We start from the raw sequence: 26666 nt of genomic DNA, 5'->3' as shown, positions 1-26666 counted from the left end.
ATTACAGGTCCCCTAAAAGTAGTTTAACATGTTCTTATAATCCAAATAATTTATTGGGATACAATTCTGCCCTAAGATTTGTAGATGGAAACAACCCTATTGTCATCAGGGACTTCTCTTTTATCGACTTTCGACATACCTAAGATATTGATACAATGTAGAATACAACATATTAAAAAATATTAACCTTTTGAACGCCACGCCTATCGCACGCGGCGCGTAATCGTGAACCTTGTCGGTACGCATGAAGGTTGATATTGGGCTGTAGCCGCGCACGTCATATGACGTCTTTGGCAATCAAAAGGTTAAAAGTATAGGTAAGAAATAACAAGCGATCTTATAGCTAAAGAGTGATCTCTTCTAAATAACTTTTACAGTACATATGGTGCTACTTTACCGCACTTGTGCGAAAATTAGCATATTACATTACTGTGTCGAACATTTAAAGGGCCATATGTACTGTAAAACATTGTACGATACATGTGCGAATAGGTAATTCGCAACTCGTGTCGATTTAAAACACTCCCTTCGGTCGTGTTTTAATTTATCGCTACTCGTTCCGAATTTCCTATTTTTCGCACTTGTATCGTATGTACTTATTGTATACTTGAGAATACGAAATAGAGATGTGCAATAAAAAAATGGTAACTTAATAGTTACTAGTTTCACATTAAATTACTTCTGTTCCGAGTTTTTTTTTTTCAGTTTCAAAGTCTGTTTTAGTGCTAACAAATGTTCATAATTTTAATTGTTAGAGGCGATACAATCCTCAGTGCGAGCGTCAGACTTTTCTGACCTTTGTGTTGCTTAAATACCATGAGTCCTATATAGACATTTGATGTTCAGGAAAATCAAGATCGATTGACATTAGTTACAAAAACTGTCAAGTAGCCAATTATTTTCAAAAGTATTCATTTAATCAAAAAACATGTTGATTTTATTATTTAATGTATGGAATGCCCTTTTGCCCCGACAAGCTTGAACATATAAATTGTGTATAATGAGGTTATACTCGTAAGTTGATGATTAAAATTTTAAAGGAAAATTTTATTTTCTTCTTTTTAGAGCAGTTAAATAAAAGCTTTTGTAAAAAATAGTACATTACGATACAAGTGCGAAAAATAGGAAATTCGAAACGAGTGGTGATAAATTAAAACACGACCGAAGGGAGTGTTTTAAATCGACACGAGTTGCGAATTATCTATTCCCACATGTATCGTACAACGTTTTACAGTACATATGGACCTTTAAATGTTTGACACAGTAACGTAATATGCTAATTTGCGCACTAGTGCGGTAAAGTAGCACCATATGTACTGTAAAAAAATTTTTACTCGTATTTATCTATATGGTAAATATACTCACTGCTTTCAGAGGGCGGCGGGCGTGGCACTCTGAAACCGGACGGGCCCGGCGGCGCTGGTGTGTCGTCTGACAAATAAATACGACAGATTATTATACACAGTAACAATTTTAAAATGACTACTATCGAACGAAAAAGGAACATGCGTCAAAATTAACCCAAAACCATGAAACATGGGAGTTGGGCTATTAAATAAGTATTTAAATCTACTTCATTTCATTCTACGGGCGCCAAGCGGAATTCCATTGAAGAACTGACCTGTACCCCTAGTGTAAATATACTCACTGCTTTCAGAGGGCGGCGGGCGTGGCACTCTAAAACCGGACGGGCCCGGCGGCGCTGGTGTGTCGTCTGACAAATAAATACGACAGATTATTATACACAGTAACAATTTTAAAATGACTACTATCGAACGAAAAAGGGACATGCGTCAAAATTAACCCAAAACCATGAAACATGGGAGTTGGGCTATTAAATAAGTATTTAAATCTACTTCATTTCATTCTACGGGCGCCAAGCGGAATTCCATTGAAGAACTGACCTGTACCCCTAGTGTAAATTTACTCACTGCTTTCAGAGGGCGGCGAGCGTGGCACTCTAAAACCGGACGGGCCCGGCGGCGCTGGTGTGTCGTCTGACAAATAAATACGACAGATTATTATACACAGTAACAATTTTAAAATGACTACTATCGAACGAAAAAGGGACATGCGTCAAAATTAACCCAAAACCATGAAACATGGGAGTTGGGCTATTAAATAAGTATTTAAATCTACTTCATTTCATTCTACGGGCGCCAAGCGGAATTCCATTGAAGAACTGACCTGTACCCCTAGTGTAAATTTGATCGACATCATAACGTGACGAACGCGTTTGCGTTAAGTCTCATTTTGTATAGGATTTTGAGTTTCCAAAACGTCCCGCTTGGCGCGCTCTTTCTAAATCCAATACAAAATGAGACTAAACGCAAACGCGTACGTCACGTTTCGAAATCGAATTTATTTACACTAGGGGTAAAGGAAAGGTACCAAACTGTCTGGTTCCGATTTGATTTATATTTATATATGTTATAGAGTAGTCTAAAATAACGGACACGTATTTTTTTTTGGTGCCCAAACTCACGTAATAGACTTTGAACACGATCCGGAAACACATTTATAAAAGAGTGTTCTTCTAGTGATTTTTAAACTATTAATTATTATTTTATTCATTTGTATGGCCTGGGTCTGAGGAGGGCAAGGCAAATTAATGTCACAAGAAATGAAATCAATACTAAACAAATTATTACCTTTGTTTGTTTTCGGACCCGGTTTCCTGACTGCTGGTTTAGCTGGCTTTTTACTTGGAATAGTTCAATTATTATTAAATTATTATTAAGTCCCCATGAGATATTTTTTTTATTTATTTTATTATAGGACATTATTACACAAATTGACTAAGTCCCACAGTAAGCTCAATAAGGCTTGTGTTGAGGGTACTTTGACAACGATATATATAATATATAAATATTTATAAATACTTAAATACATAGAAAACACCCATGACTCAGGAACAAATATCCATGCTCATCACACAAATACATGCCCTTACCAGGATTTGAACCCGGGACCATCAGCTTCGTAGGCAGGGTCACTACCCACTAGGCCAAACCGGTCGTCAATACAAATATAATATAATATATATGGGGAATATTGGAGCAGCCAATGTGCTCAAAAATATCTGGACGTGCACTTTAGCGTCTTGGTCCTAACCTTTGGTATGTTTAGGAGCAGATCTGCTCCATATACAAGGTGCCCGTGAGCATTGCGAGAGATTTTAACGGTGCATTCCTGATGGCAACAGAAGCAAAAAATGTCATTTGACTTTTTGTGAAATTCATGTACATAAAACGTATTTTTTATTACACATAACCTAAAATTAACTAAAAAGTTTTTTTTTTATTTGAGGGTAGCCTCTCGATAACATTTTTTTAAGTTTTCGATGTCAATCAATAGGTATGTCCAGACTAGACCTCAAAGTGGCAATACCGCAGTCAAAAATGTGTTTTTGTACCAACTTATGGCGAAAGAATGATTTCGAAAAACATTTAATTATCTCTGAAACTATGCCTAATCCAGAAAATTTTATACGACATTTTAGTTTCTAAATATTACCAGGAATGCTTAGTTAAAATATCTCACAATGCTCACGGGCACCTTGTATAGTCAACCAAATTCAACTTAAACATAAAGATTGTATGGTTGCTAAATAAATGGCAAGTTTTTGACAGGCGCATACGAAAGCCTAAGAGGTTTTGTTCACATATTTCTGAACACCTTGGCCGTTCGGTTATAGATGGCGACTGTACTCGTCTATTTCGAGCCCAAGTATATATGTACGTATTCAGCGTCAGCATGAGTTTATCCATTGGACCAAAATAAACTTGATGTGTTTTATAATGAGTTTTTCGGAACTTATCATTTGACATTTACCAGTCGCTTTTCGGTGAAGGAAAACATCGTGAGGAAACCGGACTAATTCCAACAAGGCCTAGTTTACCCTCGAGTTGAAAAGTCAGATGGCAGTTGCTTTCGTAAAAACTAGTGCCTACGCCAAATCTTGGGATTAGTTGTCAAGCGGACCCCAGGCTACCATGGGCCGTGGCAAAATACCGGGACAACGCGAGGAAGAAGTATAATAGATATTAACCCTTTTCCAGGCCGCACCAATCTACAAGGTTTTCCGAAAAAAATCAAATATATTCGAATAAATTCAGCTTTGATGATTCATTTGAAGACAAGTCACATTTTACGAAAGTGCAATCTAAAGGTCTTAGCACATTGTTACAACTCAACAGCCACTCGACTCAAAATTAAATATTGAAATTAAAGCCTTATCTTGTATGTCCTATAGTACAATTTTAAAATTTAGAACTGTCGGGTGGTCTACGCGTCGTCCACTCGTCGTCCACTAAGGTGAACCAAAAGTGAGTTGAGTTGGTGTGGAATTGGTATAGTGTGCGAAGACCTTTATTTGAACCTTAAATCGGATAGCTAAGATTGAAATTCTATTGGCGCGTATGTGGTCGATAAATCGTACTATGCCTGGAAATGCCCATTACTATAGAGGACGGGAAACGAAGGGTTGCAGGCCAAGTAGATATAGACGGCCGAGCGTAGCGAGGTCGCATAGGGAGACGCGGCCGGCAACCCCGTTTCCCGCCGAGATTTGTATAGTGCTTTTCTCAAACTCGCAATGAAATAATTAAAAAAAAAATAGGATGATGATGATGATTGTTTCATGTCTTAATGTGATAGGTTATTCCGTGCGTGGGGTATTGAAGGGGAACAAAAATGTAATTATATTGGCGCTACCACGCACGCCGTTACGCTTTTTTTCTTTTTTCTTTCTTTTTCTTTTTTTTTCTTTTTTGCGTTTTTTGTTGATACCGAAAGGGAAACGAAAAATTGATTATTTTTACGCTACGACGCACGGTTTAGGAGATACAGCCCTATAAAGATTTCTGAATGACTGAAAAAAATAAAACTTTTTGGGGCTGTATCTCCTAAACCGTGCGTCAAAGCGCAAAAAATATGAAATTTTTGTTTCCCTTTGAATCCCCGAAGTAATATTTAACAAACACAAAAAAGAAAAAAAAACACAAAAAAAAGCATACTGGCAGAATTTTGCTTATAGGTTTTTTACGGTTGAATGCCAAGACGTGCCATAATTTGACGTTTAAAAACAAAAGAAGGTTGCCTTACAGGCCTAGGTGTGTAAGGCTGTATGAAATTCCTTTACATATCATCATTCATCGCACCTGATATGTAGTATTTCCGGACCTAATTTGAAGTAAGTCATGTCAACATTTCATTACAGGTTTCAGAAAAATGATTTCCGTACGTGTCCGCCATTCAAAGTGCCACTATAGGCTTGAATTAATTAAGTTCCCTCACGGTCCCCTGTTTGATATTCCGGGCTATGTAAACACGAACGTGTGCACTATCGTGCAATCAAAATGCTTTTATAAACACAATCTAACACTAAAGTGTTTTCGTTTGATCCTTTGTACGCCATGCGTATTATATATAAGTATATATCGCATCGGAAACCTTATTGGAATGAATGTATAGTGCATTGTTTACCAACGGATGAAAGGGGATGATCATTACAGTCTAGTTGGGCGCTCGAACTCAGTGAGTAAAGTATATATCGTCGCCGTAGAGCGAAAAGTCACCAAATCACAAAATGGCCAAAATTGACTTATATATGTCATCAAAATCGCATTTTTTTTTCTCCAAATTTCAGTCTTATTGCGGTAGCAATAGCGATCATAGTTTCAATTTTACAAAGTTAAAGAAGTAACTAAAAACTCACTTCGGATTCAATATTTTAGTCGAAAAATACCTAATTCCGTTATACATTTTTCAACTTCTTGTAACTTATTTATGAGCGTACCTAAGTCATTTTAGTTATATTATAATGAATAAACACATATAAAACCACAATTTTATCTTAAGATAATTTCAGTAAAAAAAAATTTAATTATTATTTTTTTAAACCCTCATAACTCAAAATGACCAATGAACGATTTGGTGACTTTTCGCTCTACGGCGACGATATGCACCTATTTAACGTTCTATATTATTTCTTGAATACTTTAAATTAATAATTCAGGTAAAAGTATCGCTATTTATGGATTGAGGATTTAAATATCAGCATGGAAATTGTACAAGAAATTCATTTAAAACAAAATTATAACTGCTTATCATAAAATAAAATATTATTATAGAAAAACAAAAAACCCGACTGCACTAAAAAGATGAAAACAAGGCCCACAAGAATATTGTTGCTGATGGTAAGTATCGCAGGCGGGGACCAACTTGACCGCCACCAACGAAAATACCTACCTAACAAGGAAGGGTACCCAACTGTCCGGTTCCGATTTGATTCATTTTGATATATGTTATAGAGTAGTCTGAAATAACGGACACGTATTTTTTTTAGCTGCCCAAACTCAACCTGTTAGGAGAAAATGGCCTTCAAAGTACTAAAAAGTTACTAAATCTTCTAACTCCTATAGAAAGTGATGCTCAAGCAACTTGCTAGTTAATGGCTGGTTTGAGTATATGTTTGAAAGCAGCAAAAAATAATGAGCACGTGTTTTGTTATATCTGCTTACAACTCAAGTTTTCCTAAAAAAATACCTGTCTTTATGTGTAACTTTAGAGATAAGATATTATAAAACTTCGAATGTCGATTTTTTTAGGAAAAAATGAGTTTTAGCCGGTCTCATAGATTCGGATCTTGATGCGTCTGCTTACAAGCTTGGACACTAACACCTTGTGAAGGGCTGCACTGCATCGCAATGTATTCTGGATCCTAATCTTTATGCCCTATGAAGCATGGACACTAACACTCAAGGAAGAAAACATGCTGCTAGTTGCCGAGAGGAAAATCCTCCGTAAAATACTGGGCCCCAAACGAGGACCGGATGGAAGTTGGACAGTCCTTAAGAACCGTTAGATTGAAGACCAAGTGGCTGAACCTAATATCATGGGAGAAAGTAAAGCCCACAGACTCCGTTGGTTGGGCCGCCTTGAGAGAATAGACGAAGATCGGAACGTGAAAAGAGCGTACCTGGGTCGCCTAGCAGGAGGACGTCCTATCGGACGCCCTAGGTATCGCTGGAGCGACATGGTGGAGGCGGATCTGCGCGAGCTTCGAGTCGACAATTGGCGAGAGGTCGCACAGGACCGAGAAAAGTGGCCCTGTCTTGTGTCGGAGGCCAAGTCTCATTTTGGGTCGCTGAGCCAACGGAGTAAGTAAGTAGTAACCCTCTGTTGGTCCCCACCTGCGATACTTACCATCAACGACAAAAATTGCCGAACTTTGTTCTTGAACACGGACAAACTATGAGCAAAAATATCTATATCGTTAAGAGATTCATTATACAAATTACAAGTGCGCCTAAAGAAAGAGTTTTTAGCATACTGTGTGCCACAGGAGGAAATAGTGTAGGTTTAGGTGAGTGGGACCGAGAAATTTTGAAGGAAACGCTATCTAACAAAAGGTTAGAATCTTATGTGATTTCTAATCATTTTAAATAAAAATAAAACATCTAGATATGCAGGAGAAAAGTTGTTGGAGAAAAGAAGATTTTCTCCAACGGAGGGAGACTATGTCTAGCTGCTGACGAAAAATAATCAGTTATAGCGGCCGGTTCTATAATCAAGGGACTTCTTCTTCTTCACTGGCTCAGTGACCCAAACAGGATCTTGGCCTCTGACACAAGAGAGCGCCACTCTGCCCTATCCTGCGCCACTTCACGCCAGTTGGGTATTCCGAGGGCGAACAGGTCTTTTAGGACTTCGTCACTCCAGCGGTATCTGGGACGCCCAGACGGACGTTTTCCACCCGGGTGCCCCACATACGCTCTTCTCACGGCACGATCCTCTCCCATCCTCTCTAGGTGACCGAGCCAGCGGAGTGTGGCTTTGATCTCGCCAATTATATTGGGCATCGCAACCAGCTCCTCTAGCTCCCTATTCTTCCTATGCCTCCAAGTTCCATCTTCATCTCTGATAGGTCCCAGAATCTTCCGCCAGATTTTCCTTACAAAAAATTTGCTGAATCCTTTCAAGTCGAAAGTTTTTAATTTGCCTTTTAGCAACGCCAGTGACTGGCTCTGCCTCCAGAGGTAGAGCGTTCCAGAGCTGGAATGGGCTTACCGCCACATAAAACTGCCTCAATACTTTTAAACACCCCCTTCAGCATTAATGAGAGATGGACTCAAGAATGGAATGAGAACTTGCCTACCAACCTAGGGACAAACATCAACCCTACAGAAAAACCAACAGGTTTCTCACTACCCAGACGAAGTTGGTGCCAGTTAAATCGATTACGAACCGGTTGGGGTGGATGTCGAGAGTTCCTACACAGATGTGGCTGGAGAGAGTCGCCAGCATGCGATTGTGGAGCTGACCATATTATGCGCGAATGCCCACTCACCAAATACCAGGGCAACCCAGCAGTGGACTTGTTCACCTTAGACAACAATGTCACCCAATGGATCCAGCAATTGGGCGTAATAAATATATCTACCTATATTTCATATGAATGAACGATTGTATTTTTGCCATACGAATAAATAAATAAATGGGCTTACCTAGTAGCACTTTGTTACGCAGACGTCGCACTATGCTTCGGGTCTCAGAGGGCGCTCGCGCCGAGCGGAGCGTGGACCAGCGTGCGTCCTTCGGTAGCCCTTTTTTTAGCTGCCGAGCTGCAAATACAACATTAACTTCATAGTATAGTCGTTAGATTTGTAGCTGGCATTCAACGGCTTATCCATTGTCTATCTTATACCTTTAAACGAGCAATTCTTGTATATATATATTTCTGTGATCTCGGAAACGGCTCTAACGATTTCGCTGAAATTTGGTATATGGGGGTTTTGGGGGTATAACTAAACTCCTAACTCCTTCCTTGCCGTATCCGGCAATGGCGACCCCATCAACAATTCTTATCCGGATTATGAAATGCCCTTATGTGGCTCGCAAAACCAAACTTTGTTTTGAAGATGCGGTCACACGATGCGCAATGGAGTTGTCCAGTCGAGTTGCGGGTGTATGTGTAGGAGGGCTTAGGTTGCATCTTGCGGATATGACGCTTAGCATCTAGGTCTTCCAGACGCTGCTGGTTTGGGGGTATACAATGGATCTAGATTAGTCTTATGTTTGGGAAAACGCGTGTTATCGAGTTTTCATGCGTTTTTCTTTGGACGCAGAATATGGTCGCTAATTTCGTGTTGCCGGCCACCGTCCGTCTGGTCCAGCGGGTTAAGACGCGGACTGCTAAACGAGTGTTACGGGTTCGAATCTCGCCCGGTGGCTAACTTTTTTTTTTATATGTTCAAGTTTACATATAATTTTTATTGTTTTAGACAAGTTTAATTTAGTAAATAAATGTAGTTAAGATTATCACCTATACACCACCATATAGAGTTATAACCGAGCAAAGCTCGGTCGCCCAGGTACTTTTAACTAAAACGGCGCATGCCACTACCTGCAAAAAGGGTCGTATAATTCTAATTGACACCTGAGGGCGGGCTAGTCTAACGCTCAAAAAACCAGTGTTTTTTTTATACTATGTCGGTGGCAAACAAGCATACGGCCCGCCTGATGGTAAGCAGTATCTGTAGCCGTTGCCGACCCTAACCCCCTCCCCCCCTCGTTGAGCTCAGGCAACCTTACTCACCGGCAGGAACACAACACTATGAGTAGGGTCTAGTGTTATTTGGCTGCGGTTTTCTGTAAGGTGGAGGTACTTCCCCAGTTGGGCTCTGCTCTAGAATGACATCCGCTGTGCTGTGCCCTACCACACAGAGCGAGATGACATTCACAATGCCCATACCTCTCTTGTGGACGCAGTTTAAGGACGTACCCGGGTCCGGGTACCGGTGTCCGGGTGTAGGTGTGCTCTCCGATAACGCGCCTTTGTTTCGCATATCGAGGACACAATTTAGACTGGTTCGGTAGCGTTCGACTCGCCGGCACTCGACCGTATAGGGACCACACAAGAACTCGCAAATTATTCTTCCATTTGTTCATTTTGAATCTTATTTCAATTACCATAGGAGTTGTAATTAAATAACCGGCTAAAGTGATTGACAATGGATAAGCCGTTGAGGGCCAGCTACAAATCTAACGACTATACATAATGTGCTACTTTCCCGCTAGCGGGCGGGAATGACCACTTTTCGTGCATATGTCGAAACTTTATAGCCATATGTACTGTAAAACGTACAATACACGTGCGAATAGGTAATTTGAAACTCGTGTCGACTGAAGTGTTTTCATTTATCGCCATTCCTTGCGAATTTCCTAATTTAGATATAACAAGGGCTCATCCATTGATTACGTTACACGAATTTCTAGATTTTTTACCCCTCCTAGTCACACTTGCTCACATTTGACAAACCCCTCCCTTGTGAGACATCACATTTTTGGCAATTTTATTTTCAATTAATCAAATTTTCGGTTTGGTTAAAGTGACGTCACAAAGTTTGTGACTCCCCCTCCCCCTTGTCACAACATACATACAATTTGATTAATTTACCAGCCATAATTTTCAATCGTGGCTGAATGCCAAATAGGTCTGTGCCTTCGATGCCTAACCTGTCAAGAAATCCCAAAATGGCGGACGAATGTTTGATACGTCACCGCATTTAAGAATTATTCCGCTTAAAATTTAGTTTGTTCTTCACAAGTGTGATGAAAAACATATTAACTCCGTGGGTAAGAATATTGCAAACTCGGGTCTTTAATTCCCACCACCCTTGTATTCAAAATATCACTTACCCCCTTCGTTGCACAATGTACTATTTATTTTTCTAATGTATTCATTGTTGACATTTGATTTATAATTATAATTGATAGTGGTGCTTTTTTTTATAATAGTGGTGTTTTATTTAAGTTTTTTTTGTAATGATTTCTATTGATTTTTTAATTACATATAAATCTTTACAATGCTTGTGAATCAATGCTTGATTTATTATAATTGTAATTTTTTATTGATTTAATTTTACAATTTACATTTAGTTAAACGTAATACGATAGTGTGTAAGTATTTTGGACGTGTTATAATTACTTTTATCAATAAATATATGAATATGACGCTGTGCACTTTTTGTGATGGGGAAAAAACGCATATATCATTATCAATGTTTCAATAGACATCAGCATATTTTAGAGAAAATCCGCATTCAACCCTCAATAATTACTGGAAATGTCCCTACACTGTGAAATAAAAACGCGGCAAATTCGAACTGACGATACACCTGCATCTCCCTCAGGATTTATTATGACAAGCTCCGATGACCATAGAAGCAACTATATGTCATATGACGATATTGATGTGTCAAACATAATGGGCAATATGCATCACAGTTAACAAAAAACTCAGCATACTCAAGAAAATCATGACACTACAAAAAATATTACAGAAACCACAATAAACCTTGATTCATTCAAAAAAATTCTAGACGAGAAATCTGAGGTCAAATAATATATATTATATCAACCGGCTGAAATCCACCATAACAAAGTGAAGTAATCTTCTGCAGTCACAAAATGCAGTTACAATTTAATACAAAAACAGATATTCTCTCAGATGAACAGAAAAATATTAAACAACTATATTACAAACCTAACTCAAAAATAAATAACTGGAAAAAGAAAACCTTAAACTACAAACGGAGATAAAACGCATCCAGAACACGACATAAAAGTAAACCAACAAGACAAATCAAGCGACGATACGAGCAAGAAAATTGTATTACACGGACTAGACGAATGGTACGGAGAAAACGAAGAGAGCTTAATAGAAACGACTTGAATATATCTTCCATGATGTACTGAGAATAAGTATAGATGGATATATCGAAGAAACCTATAGGTTAGGGAAAAGAGGAAGTCGGCGACCGTTAGTAATAGAATTGACCAGCAAAAGGATCAAGAAACATCTACTACAACACAGACCGGCGTTCAAACATTCCGGACTAAGTATCACAGAATATTTAGATGAAACATCACTGAAAACTAGAAGAAAATTAATAGAGGCCCTGCGCGAGGCACGTAACGAAGGGAAAATATGCAATCATAAAAAATAATACACTACAATAAATGGAAAGCATATAAAAACGAAGATACACAAGCTAACAACTTAGTAATACCGCTACAGAAAAGGAAGAGGAACCTTTCCTTTCGTAACAACAAGTAAGAAGCTACAAACATACAGCCAGAATATCAACAACTTAAATAATGAAAATTTCCCATTCAAATAATTATTTCCAAAACCTTCCAAAGTTTGTATAACAAACAACACATTCTAGAAGCATTTCTAGACCAGAACAGAAAATACATGCAATAGGAATTTTCAGAAACTTGGCTTTCCCGAGATAAACTAAACCAAATGCAGTTTACTGGCTACAAGGTTCGTTCATCATATTGTCGAGAAAGTCGAATGGGTGGAGGGGCCTCTGTATCCTATTACAAGACCATATCAAAAGTATTGAAAGGAAAGACATCGCAGATATGTCAATCTGAATACGTATTAGAAATATGCCGCCAACGGAACTACCGCCAAATACACTACCTACTACTTGTCGTCTATACTGGAACAGAGAGAAGAGGACCTATTTTATACACAGCTACAACTAGTATTAAAATACATTAATAATAATATTATAAATCTAAAATTGTACTGGAGGCGATTTAAATATTGACTATTTTAAAAAATGACACTAACTCCACTTATCCTACTTACCTTGATGGCCGAGTATAATTATAAACAACACATAAAACACCCCACACACATAACTCAAACACGTCAACGTGCTTTAGACTTGATTTTTACTAACTTTTATGGGAAAAGAAATACACTGAAGTTAAAGAACTCGGCTTTTCAGACCATGCCGGAACCACTTTACAAATAGAACTACCCGTTACCCCTCCAAAAACAAATGACCTCCGGTATAAAGAAAACGAATATTTACTCAGAATAATATCAATAATTTTAAGTCCCCAACTAAAACAGTAGATAGGACGTAACATATTCACCAAACAACACAATAAACGAGAATTATTCAACTTTAGAGAATACTATAAATAACATTCTAAATGATACCATTCCAAAACGTAAGATATCAATAAAAAGATACTAATAGAAAACCATGGCTAACTGTGGGTATCAGACAATCATGTCAAAACAAAAGACTCTTAAAAATCATCGCACATAAATCCGGCAACAACATATTAATGGAACATTATAAAAAATACGAAAAAACTCTTAAGAAAACTGTAATGACATCAAAACGATTGCAGTATATTAGAAAGTGTAAAAACGTCAGAAAATAAAATAAAAGCTATGTGGAGCGTAATTAACGAACGAACGAACAAAAAAAAAAAACTATTAAACAAAATATAGAAATACAAGTAGATAATAAATTAACAAGCGACCCGAGCATCATAGCCAACGCTTTCAATAATCATTTTGTGAAATAGGTGAATCATCAAACATAGATAACGTACGCCGCGGCAGACCAGTAATGCATTTCATGGAAAATAATGTTTCTTAGCCCTGTCGACTACCAGGAGATCTACAAAACTATAAAAGGACTAAAAAATAAAAACAGCAGCGGCATAGACGAATTACCACCATCTCTCATACGACAATGCGCGGATTCACTGGCACTTCCCTTTTGCAGCTTAATAAATCAATCTTTAGCGAAGGAGTTTTCCCAGATCAATTAAAGATAGCCCTATAAAGCCGATACACAAAAAGAAGTCCAAAAACTGACCCCAATAACTATCGTCCAATTGCTTTATTACCAACTGCATCAAAAACTCTTTGAAAAAGCCATGTGCGATCGTGTTTTTGCCTTCTGTGAAAAATACAAGTATTCAATGAAAACCAAAATGGTTTTCGCAAAAAGCGATCTACAACAACAGCAGTTTATAAATACATGCAGGAGGTTGCAAACACCATAAACGCCAAAAAATACGGTGTTGGCGCTCCTAGATATGACAAAAGCCTATGATAAAGTCAAGTATACAATACTTTTGGATAAATGTATGGGGTTGGGATACGAGGGCCTGCCCACAAATGGTTTGCATCATATCTAAAAGATAGAGTACAACTTACAGAGATAGAATACTATGATATAAATAGCAGAGAAATAAAAATGATACGATCACACAGCAAAGTGGTAAATTCCTCGATCCCTCAAGGAAGCGTAGCGGGATGCCTTTTATTTTTGTTGTATATCAACGACCTTCCAAAAATATTAGATGAAACATGCATACTATTTGCTGATGACATTTCGTTACTATTGAATGCGAAAATGATGCCCAATTAAATGACCAACTAACGTCAGTATTACAAAAAATATCAGATTGGATGTATGACCATAATCTTGAAATAAATTATACGAAAACCAAATTAATCACTTTCCACCCCCATCAAAAAGCTCCACTAGATTTAGTCCTTCATTATAATAATACTCAGATAGAAGTAGTAGATGAATTCTCTTTACTTGGACTCGTAATAGACAAAAACAAACTGGAAAGGACACATACAATTAATAGGATCGAAACTTTCTAGTTTTACTTATGCGCTGAGCGAGATAAAAAAAAACTACAAACTTACAAACAGCCCTCGCCATGTACTAGCGTATGCCAACGCATGGCTAAGCTATGGGATAATTTTATGGGGGAATAGCACTGACGTACATCATTATTTATAAAACAAAAGAAACTGATCCGTATACTGGCCAACGTTAACTACACACACACATGCCAACCACTCTTTCGGACTATTCAAAAATTCTAACATTACCGTCCATATACATCTTAGAGATGTGTAAATTTGCAAGGCAAAATACTCACATGTTTAAAAAACCGATACGAATACCAACAACCCACCTATTGAGACACCAAAACAAACTATTACTACCGGCCTCTAGAATAAAAAAACATTCCAACAGCACTTATGTCATGGCCATAAAAATATATAATAAACTGCCTGATGCCATAAAAAATTTAGAAAGTGATAAAACATTTTTAAAATCATAAAGTCTGTTTTATTAAAAAAATGTTACTACTCATTGAATGAATATTTAAATGATAACTTAGAGGATGAAATAATATCGATTAGTTAATATTTAAACAATACATTGTTAAACTGGCGACAGGTCACGTGACCGACAGATTCGTCAGATTGAAAATTCGTAAGACGGACACGTGACCTGATCGAAAAGGTACAAGTTTTTATCGATACATAGATAAACCATTTATTCGCTTGCCACAATACACACATAAGTAAATGAAAACAAATAGAATCAATATAGATAAAAATAGTTTATTTCCAAGTAGGCATATTACAATGCGCTGTCGAATAAAGCTACGTCGATCTAACCCTACACACACAATAGCAACATTAAAATAAAAATATTGAACAAAAAGCATCAATAAAAGGTTTGCTGTATGCTTTCAAAAAAAAAAATGGGTTCTGGCTCAGTAACACGCTGCACTCTTTCGGGTGAGCACTGATATCTGCTAGGACCCAGATAACGAACAGATTATCGATGTACCAAAAATATATACACAATTATCGCAGACTGTACTGAATGGATAATACCACCAGTTTGACATTGAAATATTCGCTAGCGTGTGCGCAACTTTCTATGCATCTCAATCATCTTAAAGAAGAAAAGCTTTGCGATCCTAGCGAAATAACGGTATTTTTTTATGGAATTCCATTCCGGGAGAAAACCTTTCCTACTAACTAAATCATCACAAATCACTTTGATATTGGTGTCGATCGCTTCAGCATAATATATACTAGGTTTATAGGTATCGCTTTAAAAAAAAATTTCATCACACTTGCTCGAAAAAGGTCTTTTTCATGCAGGTGTACTGAAGGCCAAAGGCCTATTTTGTTCCCACGGGAGTTATGGATTGTGAAAAAAAGGGAGTTATAGCTTTATTTTAAAATTACGTCACTTATTCATACAAACCAAGTAGCATATGAGTTTTACTTTTAAAATACTGACGTTTATAATTTAATATTTTATTATTCAATTTGATTAATTTAACGGCCGTTTTAAATATTTTTATATAATTTTCAATCGTGGCTGAATGCCGAGTAGGTCTGTGCCTTCGATGCCTAACCTGTCAAGAAATTACAAAATGGCGGACGAATGTCTGACATGTCACCGTATTTAAGAATAATTTCACTTAAAATTTATTTTTTTCTTCGCAAGTGTGATGAAAAACATTGTGTGGAACTCCGGAGTTTTTCATGACTACCTTTCTTCACATGCAACTAATACTTATCGGAATAATTCTAAAAACCCCAAACATAATTAGGTTGCGTTGTTTTATCACAGAGTTCCTATGTCCACCTCCTGTTCCATCATCAGATCAGCTCGATGGTACCATAATATTGCATTGTCCATCCTCCTCCATTGGAAACCGGGAAGTGGGTCAAATTTAACTTGCAAGATTTGATTACAGACAACGGGACAGGTGAAACTAAATAAAAGCTTTGTAATAAAATATAAGGTTATTAATAAAGTAACGCAGTTGCTGGGACATCCCATGTTTTTAAAATGTCGGCATAAACAATATAGTTATCGTGAAAACTTCGCTGCAGCAAAGATATACTATTATAGAAAGCATTATAAATATTCTGCATGAATATAAAAAAAAAACCGGACATGTGCGAGTCGGTCTCGCCCACCGAGAGTACTTTACTCCGTACTTTTTTGTATTTTTTGTTATAGCGGCAACAATACATTACCTGTGAAAATTTCAACTGTTTATGGTTTTCAGGCTGTATATCACGGTTCATGAGATACAGCCGGGTGACAGACGGACGGACAGCGGAGTCTTAGTAATAGGGTCCCGTTTTACCCTTTATGTACGGAACCCTAAAAATTAATGAATTGTTATCTTTTATTAACTAATTTGCCTCTCGAAACAAAATTTGCACACAATTTCTATTATTTATTAAATTATTCGTGCTTAACGTCCTTACCGTGATAGCAAATCATGTTTTACATAAATATAACAGTTTAGAATTAGGAACAGTGTGATAAGAGAAAAGTGTGGATTGAATGAAGATGTAGTGACAAAAATTGAGAAAGGTATGTTGATGGTTTGGACACGTGGAAAGAATGAGTGAAAGAAGGTTAATAAAGAGAGTGTATAAGGGAGAAGTAGAAGAGGGAGATGGAAGGGATAGACCTCGGCGGACTTCCTCTGATCAAATCGGGGAAATCCTGAAGAAAGGCCAGGCCGAGAGCACTCTAAACCGACGAGCGTGTATGAGGAATGTCATGAAAGTGAAGGAAGCGAAAGAGGTATGTCAGGATCGTAGCAAGAGGAAATCCGTGGTATCAGCCTACCCTGGAAATAGACGTGATTATATTGTATTTCTTCTTCCTCGCGTTGTCCCGGCATTCTTGCCACGGCCCATGGGAGCCTGGGGTCCGCTTGACAACTAATCCCAAGATACTAGGAAAGGAGAAGGTATTGTGTTCAGGAAGCAGTATTTAAGGGTACAAAATTATAACTTCAAATAATGTTTTAAGAAGAGAGTGATGTAATGTATGTACTTACTTACCTAATAGTATTTGTCACATCGCGGTGCATTCGCGTGCGCCCTCTGCAGGCCAATTAGTCTCGCAATAAATATGTAAGTGACCGGACGTGTGTGTTTCATTTATTCATATATATCAATTTCCTATAAGGTAATGTTAATATTCAGAGAGGAAATGGGGACTAGGTTTGTAAAGGAAAAGCAGTCTCCTTTCCTCTTAAAGTTGAAGACAGTGTACCGATGGTCAATAACAGTCAAGAACTGGACATACACGAGATCGAACATACCGAAAAAGTTGATGGGAGTGAATGAAATCCTGAACGAGTCTAGAGAATCCTGTTCTGACGGGACATAGCCTGCAACAAAGAGACACCAGTAGAATCACGCTGGGGAACAGTGGGGATGATGACCAGAGGTCGGAATTCTCGTGGCAGTTTTAATAGGGTTGTTTCCAATTTTTTGAAACGCTTGTATTACGTTCTATATTAACTAAAAGTTGCCCTAAAATTCGACTTTTATACTAAAAACGGCTTTAAATATGTTAAATTAACAAAATATATTTTGACGGATGCATTCGCGCCCAAAACGCTCTTTGAAAATTGTGTGACGTCACAGTTTACGGTTTGACACATAACTACATACACACGTAGAAGATACGAGCTGTCAACTGACATTTGTCATTTGTTGTTTATCGCCTAACTGTCAACAGTGTCAATCCGAGGGTTGTGACGTCATCAGAATCTTCGAAGACGTTTCGAGTTTGGTCACGTGACGTGTGCTAAAAGATATTTTAAAATGAAAATTTAGAAATATATGGTCATTACAGGTCCCCTAAAAGTAGTTTAACATGTTCTTATAATCCAAATAATTTATTGGGATACAATTCTGCCCTAAGATTTGTAGATGGAAACAACCCTATTGTCATCAGGGACTTCTCTTTTATCGACTTTCGACATACCTAAGATATTGATACAATGTAGAATACAACATATTAAAAAATATTAACCTTTTGAACGCCACGCCTATCGCACGCGGCGCGTAATCGTGAACCTTGTCGGTACGCATGAAGGTTGATATTGGGCTGTAGCCGCGCACGTCATATGACGTCTTTGGCAATCAAAAGGTTAAAAGTATAGGTAAGAAATAACAAGCGATCTTATAGCTAAAGAGTGATCTCTTCTAAATAACTTTTACAGTACATATGGTGCTACTTTACCGCACTTGTGCGAAAATTAGCATATTACATTACTGTGTCGAACATTTAAAGGGCCATATGTACTGTAAAACATTGTACGATACATGTGCGAATAGGTAATTCGCAACTCGTGTCGATTTAAAACACTCCCTTCGGTCGTGTTTTAATTTATCGCTACTCGTTCCGAATTTCCTATTTTTCGCACTTGTATCGTATGTACTTATTGTATACTTGAGAATACGAAATAGAGATGTGCAATAAAAAAATGGTAACTTAATAGTTACTAGTTTCACATTAAATTACTTCTGTTCCGAGTTTTTTTTTTTCAGTTTCAAAGTCTGTTTTAGTGCTAACAAATGTTCATAATTTTAATTGTTAGAGGCGATACAATCCTCAGTGCGAGCGTCAGACTTTTCTGACCTTCGTGTTGCTTAAATACCATGAGTCCTATATAGACATTTGATGTTCAGGAAAATCAAGATCGATTGACATTAGTTACAAAAACTGTCAAGTAGCCAATTATTTTCAAAAGTATTCATTTAATCAAAAAACATGTTGATTTTATTATTTAATGTATGGAATGCCCTTTTGCCCCGACAAGCTTGAACATATAAATTGTGTATAATGAGGTTATACTCGTAAGTTGATGATTAAAATTTTAAAGGAAAATTTTATTTTCTTCTTTTTAGAGCAGTTAAATAAAAGCTTTTGTAAAAAATAGTACATTACGATACAAGTGCGAAAAATAGGAAATTCGAAACGAGTGGTGATAAATTAAAACACGACCGAAGGGAGTGTTTTAAATCGACACGAGTTGCGAATTATCTATTCGCACATGTATCGTACAACGTTTTACAGTACATATGGACCTTTAAATGTTTGACACAGTAACGTAATATGCTAATTTGCGCACTAGTGCGGTAAAGTAGCACCATATGTACTGTAAAAAAATTTTTACTCGTATTTATCTATATGGTAAATATACTCACTGCTTTCAGAGGGCGGCGGGCGTGGCACTCTGAAACCGGACGGGCCCGGCGGCGCTGGTGTGTCGTCTGACAAATAAATACGACAGATTATTATACACAGTAACAATTTTAAAATGACTACTATCGAACGAAAAAGGAACATGCGTCAAAATTAACCCAAAACCATGAAACATGGGAGTTGGGCTATTAAATAAGTATTTAAATCTACTTCATTTCATTCTACGGGCGCCAAGCGGAATTCCATTGAAGAACTGACCTGTACCCCTAGTGTAAATATACTCACTGCTTTCAGAGGGCGGCGGGCGTGGCACTCTAAAACCGGACGGGCCCGGCGGCGCTGGTGTGTCGTCTGACAAATAAATACGACAGATTATTATACACAGTAACAATTTTAAAATGACTACTATCGAACGAAAAAGGGACATGCGTCAAAATTAACCCAAAACCATGAAACATGGGAGTTGGGCTATTAAATAAGTATTTAAATCTACTTCATTTCATTCTACGGGCGCCAAGCGGAATTCCATTGAAGAACTGACCTGTACCCCTAGTGTAAATATACTCACTGCTTTCAGAGGGCGGCGAGCGTGGCACTCTAAAACCGGACGGGCCCGGCGGCGCTGGTGTGTCGTCTGACAAATAAATACGACAGATTATTATACACAGTAACAATTTTAAAATGACTACTATCGAACGAAAAAGGGACATGCGTCAAAATTAACCCAAAACCATGAAACATGGGAGTTGGGCTATTAAATAAGTATTTAAATCTACTTCATTTCATTCTACGGGCGCCAAGCGGAATTCCATTGAAGAACTGACCTGTACCCCTAGTGTAAATTTGATCGACATCATAACGTGACGAACGCGTTTGCGTTAAGTCTCATTTTGTATAGGATTTTGAGTTTCCAAAACGTCCCGCTTGGCGCGCTCTTTCTAAATCCAATACAAAATGAGACTAAACGCAAACGCGTACGTCACGTTTCGAAATCGAATTTATTTACACTAGGGGTAAAGGAAAGGTACCAAACTGTCTGGTTCCGATTTGATTTATATTTATATATGTTATAGAGTAGTCTAAAATAACGGACACGTATTTTTTTTTGGTGCCCAAACTCACGTAATAGACTTTGAACACGATCCGGAAACACATTTATAAAAGAGTGTTCTTCTAGTGATTTTTAAACTATTAATTATTATTTTATTCATTTGTATGGCCTGGGTCTGAGGAGGGCAAGGCAAATTAATGTCACAAGAAATGAAATCAATACTAAACAAATTATTACCTTTGTTTGTTTTCGGACCCGGTTTCCTGACTGCTGGTTTAGCTGGCTTTTTACTTGGAATAGTTCAATTATTATTAAATTATTATTAAGTCCCCATGAGATATTTTTTTTATTTATTTTATTATAGGACATTATTACACAAATTGACTAAGTCCCACAGTAAGCTCAATAAGGCTTGTGTTGAGGGTACTTTGACAACGATATATATAATATATAAATATTTATAAATACTTAAATACATAGAAAACACCCATGACTCAGGAACAAATATCCATGCTCATCACACAAATACATGCCCTTACCAGGATTTGAACCCGGGACCATCAGCTTCGTAGGCAGGGTCACTACCCACTAGGCCAAACCGGTCGTCAATACAAATATAATATAATATATATGGGGAATATTGGAGCAGCCAATGTGCTCAAAAATATCTGGACGTGCACTTTAGCGTCTTGGTCCTAACCTTTGGTATGTTTAGGAGCAGATCTGCTCCATATACAAGGTGCCCGTGAGCATTGCGAGAGATTTTAACGGTGCATTCCTGATGGCAACAGAAGCAAAAAATGTCATTTGACTTTTTGTGAAATTCATGTACATAAAACGTATTTTTTATTACACATAACCTAAAATTAACTAAAAAGTTTTTTTTTTATTTGAGGGTAGCCTCTCGATAACATTTTTTTAAGTTTTCGATGTCAATCAATAGGTATGTCCAGACTAGACCTCAAAGTGGCAATACCGCAGTCAAAAATGTGTTTTTGTACCAACTTATGGCGAAAGAATGATTTCGAAAAACATTTAATTATCTCTGAAACTATGCCTAATCCAGAAAATTTTATACGACATTTTAGTTTCTAAATATTACCAGGAATGCTTAGTTAAAATATCTCACAATGCTCACGGGCACCTTGTATAGTCAACCAAATTCAACTTAAACATAAAGATTGTATGGTTGCTAAATAAATGGCAAGTTTTTGACAGGCGCATACGAAAGCCTAAGAGGTTTTGTTCACATATTTCTGAACACCTTGGCCGTTCGGTTATAGATGGCGACTGTACTCGTCTATTTCGAGCCCAAGTATATATGTACGTATTCAGCGTCAGCATGAGTTTATCCATTGGACCAAAATAAACTTGATGTGTTTTATAATGAGTTTTTCGGAACTTATCATTTGACATTTACCAGTCGCTTTTCGGTGAAGGAAAACATCGTGAGGAAACCGGACTAATTCCAACAAGGCCTAGTTTACCCTCGAGTTGAAAAGTCAGATGGCAGTTGCTTTCGTAAAAACTAGTGCCTACGCCAAATCTTGGGATTAGTTGTCAAGCGGACCCCAGGCTACCATGGGCCGTGGCAAAATACCGGGACAACGCGAGGAAGAAGTATAATAGATATTAACCCTTTTCCAGGCCGCACCAATCTACAAGGTTTTCCGAAAAAAATCAAATATATTCGAATAAATTCAGCTTTGATGATTCATTTGAAGACAAGTCACATTTTACGAAAGTGCAATCTAAAGGTCTTAGCACATTGTTACAACTCAACAGCCACTCGACTCAAAATTAAATATTGAAATTAAAGCCTTATCTTGTATGTCCTATAGTACAATTTTAAAATTTAGAACTGTCGGGTGGTCTACGCGTCGTCCACTCGTCGTCCACTAAGGTGAACCAAAAGTGAGTTGAGTTGGTGTGGAATTGGTATAGTGTGCGAAGACCTTTATTTGAACCTTAAATCGGATAGCTAAGATTGAAATTCTATTGGCGCGTATGTGGTCGATAAATCGTACTATGCCTGGAAATGCCCATTACTATAGAGGACGGGAAACGAAGGGTTGCAGGCCAAGTAGATATAGACGGCCGAGCGTAGCGAGGTCGCATAGGGAGACGCGGCCGGCAACCCCGTTTCCCGCCGAGATTTGTATAGTGCTTTTCTCAAACTCGCAATGAAATAATTAAAAAAAAAATAGGATGATGATGATGATTGTTTCATGTCTTAATGTGATAGGTTATTCCGTGCGTGGGGTATTGAAGGGGAACAAAAATGTAATTATATTGGCGCTACCACGCACGCCGTTACGCTTTTTTTCTTTTTTCTTTCTTTTTCTTTTTTTTTCTTTTTTGCGTTTTTTGTTGATACCGAAAGGGAAACGAAAAATTGATTATTTTTACGCTACGACGCACGGTTTAGGAGATACAGCCCTATAAAGATTTCTGAATGACTGAAAAAAATAAAACTTTTTGGGGCTGTATCTCCTAAACCGTGCGTCAAAGCGCAAAAAATATGAAATTTTTGTTTCCCTTTGAATCCCCGAAGTAATATTTAACAAACACAAAAAAGAAAAAAAAACACAAAAAAAAGCATACTGGCAGAATTTTGCTTATAGGTTTTTTACGGTTGAATGCCAAGACGTGCCATAATTTGACGTTTAAAAACAAAAGAAGGTTGCCTTACAGGCCTAGGTGTGTAAGGCTGTATGAAATTCCTTTACATATCATCATTCATCGCACCTGATATGTAGTATTTCCGGACCTAATTTGAAGTAAGTCATGTCAACATTTCATTACAGGTTTCAGAAAAATGATTTCCGTACGTGTCCGCCATTCAAAGTGCCACTATAGGCTTGAATTAATTAAGTTCCCTCACGGTCCCCTGTTTGATATTCCGGGCTATGTAAACACGAACGTGTGCACTATCGTGCAATCAAAATGCTTTTATAAACACAATCTAACACTAAAGTGTTTTCGTTTGATCCTTTGTACGCCATGCGTATTATATATAAGTATATATCGCATCGGAAACCTTATTGGAATGAATGTATAGTGCATTGTTTACCAACGGATGAAAGGGGATGATCATTACAGTCTAGTTGGGCGCTCGAACTCAGTGAGTAAAGTATATATCGTCGCCGTAGAGCGAAAAGTCACCAAATCACAAAATGGCCAAAATTGACTTATATATGTCATCAAAATCGCATTTTTTTTTCTCCAAATTTCAGTCTTATTGCGGTAGCAATAGCGATCATAGTTTCAATTTTACAAAGTTAAAGAAGTAACTAAAAACTCACTTCGGATTCAATATTTTAGTCGAAAAATACCTAATTCCGTTATACATTTTTCAACTTCTTGTAACTTATTTATGAGCGTACCTAAGTCATTTTAGTTATATTATAATGAATAAACACATATAAAACCACAATTTTATCTTAAGATAATTTCAGTAAAAAAAAATTTAATTATTATTTTTTTAAACCCTCATAACTCAAAATGACCAATGAACGATTTGGTGACTTTTCGCTCTACGGCGACGATATGCACCTATTTAACGTTCTATATTATTTCTTGAATACTTTAAATTAATAATTCAGGTAAAAGTATCGCTATTTATGGATTGAGGATTTAAATATCAGCATGGAAATTGTACAAGAAATTCATTTAAAACAAAATTATAACTGCTTATCATAAAATAAAATATTATTATAGAAAAACAAAAAACCCGACTGCACTAAAAAGATGAAAACAAGGCCCACAAGAATATTGTTGCTGATGGTAAGTATCGCAGGCGGGGACCAACTTGACCGCCACCAACGAAAATACCTACCTAACAAGGAAGGGTACCCAACTGTCCGGTTCCGATTTGATTCATTTTGATATATGTTATAGAGTAGTCTGAAATAACGGACACGTATTTTTTTTAGCTGCCCAAACTCAACCTGTTAGGAGAAAATGGCCTTCAAAGTACTAAAAAGTTACTAAATCTTCTAACTCCTATAGAAAGTGATGCTCAAGCAACTTGCTAGTTAATGGCTGGTTTGAGTATATGTTTGAAAGCAGCAAAAAATAATGAGCACGTGTTTTGTTATATCTGCTTACAACTCAAGTTTTCCTAAAAAAATACCTGTCTTTATGTGTAACTTTAGAGATAAGATATTATAAAACTTCGAATGTCGATTTTTTTAGGAAAAAATGAGTTTTAGCCGGTCTCATAGATTCGGATCTTGATGCGTCTGCTTACAAGCTTGGACACTAACACCTTGTGAAGGGCTGCACTGCATCGCAATGTATTCTGGATCCTAATCTTTATGCCCTATGAAGCATGGACACTAACACTCAAGGAAGAAAACATGCTGCTAGTTGCCGAGAGGAAAATCCTCCGTAAAATACTGGGCCCCAAACGAGGACCGGATGGAAGTTGGACAGTCCTTAAGAACCGTTAGATTGAAGACCAAGTGGCTGAACCTAATATCATGGGAGAAAGTAAAGCCCACAGACTCCGTTGGTTGGGCCGCCTTGAGAGAATAGACGAAGATCGGAACGTGAAAAGAGCGTACCTGGGTCGCCTAGCAGGAGGACGTCCTATCGGACGCCCTAGGTATCGCTGGAGCGACATGGTGGAGGCGGATCTGCGCGAGCTTCGAGTCGACAATTGGCGAGAGGTCGCACAGGACCGAGAAAAGTGGCCCTGTCTTGTGTCGGAGGCCAAGTCTCATTTTGGGTCGCTGAGCCAACGGAGTAAGTAAGTAGTAACCCTCTGTTGGTCCCCACCTGCGATACTTACCATCAACGACAAAAATTGCCGAACTTTGTTCTTGAACACGGACAAACTATGAGCAAAAATATCTATATCGTTAAGAGATTCATTATACAAATTACAAGTGCGCCTAAAGAAAGAGTTTTTAGCATACTGTGTGCCACAGGAGGAAATAGTGTAGGTTTAGGTGAGTGGGACCGAGAAATTTTGAAGGAAACGCTATCTAACAAAAGGTTAGAATCTTATGTGATTTCTAATCATTTTAAATAAAAATAAAACATCTAGATATGCAGGAGAAAAGTTGTTGGAGAAAAGAAGATTTTCTCCAACGGAGGGAGACTATGTCTAGCTGCTGACGAAAAATAATCAGTTATAGCGGCCGGTTCTATAATCAAGGGACTTCTTCTTCTTCACTGGCTCAGTGACCCAAACAGGATCTTGGCCTCTGACACAAGAGAGCGCCACTCTGCCCTATCCTGCGCCACTTCACGCCAGTTGGGTATTCCGAGGGCGAACAGGTCTTTTAGGACTTCGTCACTCCAGCGGTATCTGGGACGCCCAGACGGACGTTTTCCACCCGGGTGCCCCACATACGCTCTTCTCACGGCACGATCCTCTCCCATCCTCTCTAGGTGACCGAGCCAGCGGAGTGTGGCTTTGATCTCGCCAATTATATTGGGCATCGCAACCAGCTCCTCTAGCTCCCTATTCTTCCTATGCCTCCAAGTTCCATCTTCATCTCTGATAGGTCCCAGAATCTTCCGCCAGATTTTCCTTACAAAAAATTTGCTGAATCCTTTCAAGTCGAAAGTTTTTAATTTGCCTTTTAGCAACGCCAGTGACTGGCTCTGCCTCCAGAGGTAGAGCGTTCCAGAGCTGGAATGGGCTTACCGCCACATAAAACTGCCTCAATACTTTTAAACACCCCCTTCAGCATTAATGAGAGATGGACTCAAGAATGGAATGAGAACTTGCCTACCAACCTAGGGACAAACATCAACCCTACAGAAAAACCAACAGGTTTCTCACTACCCAGACGAAGTTGGTGCCAGTTAAATCGATTACGAACCGGTTGGGGTGGATGTCGAGAGTTCCTACACAGATGTGGCTGGAGAGAGTCGCCAGCATGCGATTGTGGAGCTGACCATATTATGCGCGA

The 26666-nt window shown here is 38.0% G+C and overlaps 1 protein-coding gene and 1 long non-coding RNA gene across 7 annotated transcripts in view; one reads left to right on the top strand and one right to left on the bottom strand.

Annotated features, from left to right (window-relative positions):
* Nucleotides 1-9162, bottom strand: part of LOC133534038 (uncharacterized) — a 36991-nt gene extending 27829 nt beyond the window's left edge. For 2 of the 6 annotated variants that reach the window (XM_061873132.1, XM_061873134.1), the window contains exon 1: nucleotides 1649-2613. In XM_061873132.1, the coding sequence (XP_061729116.1) occupies nucleotides 1649-1790 (142 nt within the window). In that variant the 5' untranslated portion in view covers nucleotides 1791-2613. Of the gene's footprint in view, nucleotides 1-1365; nucleotides 2614-8510 lie in introns of those variants that run through there. The other 4 variants (XM_061873130.1, XM_061873133.1, XR_009801963.1 and 1 more) reach the window with 3 other exon arrangements.
* Nucleotides 211-21194, top strand: LOC133534039 (uncharacterized). The gene is made up of 2 exons (XR_009801965.1): nucleotides 211-690; nucleotides 19017-21194. It is a non-coding gene; the product is annotated as an uncharacterized LOC133534039 (long non-coding RNA).
* Nucleotides 21195-26666: the final 5472 nt, after the last annotated feature.

The sequence above is a fragment of the Cydia pomonella genome, unplaced genomic scaffold (genome assembly GCF_033807575.1).
Source record: "Cydia pomonella isolate Wapato2018A unplaced genomic scaffold, ilCydPomo1 PGA_scaffold_45, whole genome shotgun sequence".
Lineage (NCBI taxonomy): Eukaryota > Metazoa > Arthropoda > Insecta > Lepidoptera > Tortricidae > Cydia > Cydia pomonella.
Note: the sequence above shows the minus strand (reverse complement) of the source record. Positions and strands in the feature narration are given on the sequence as shown.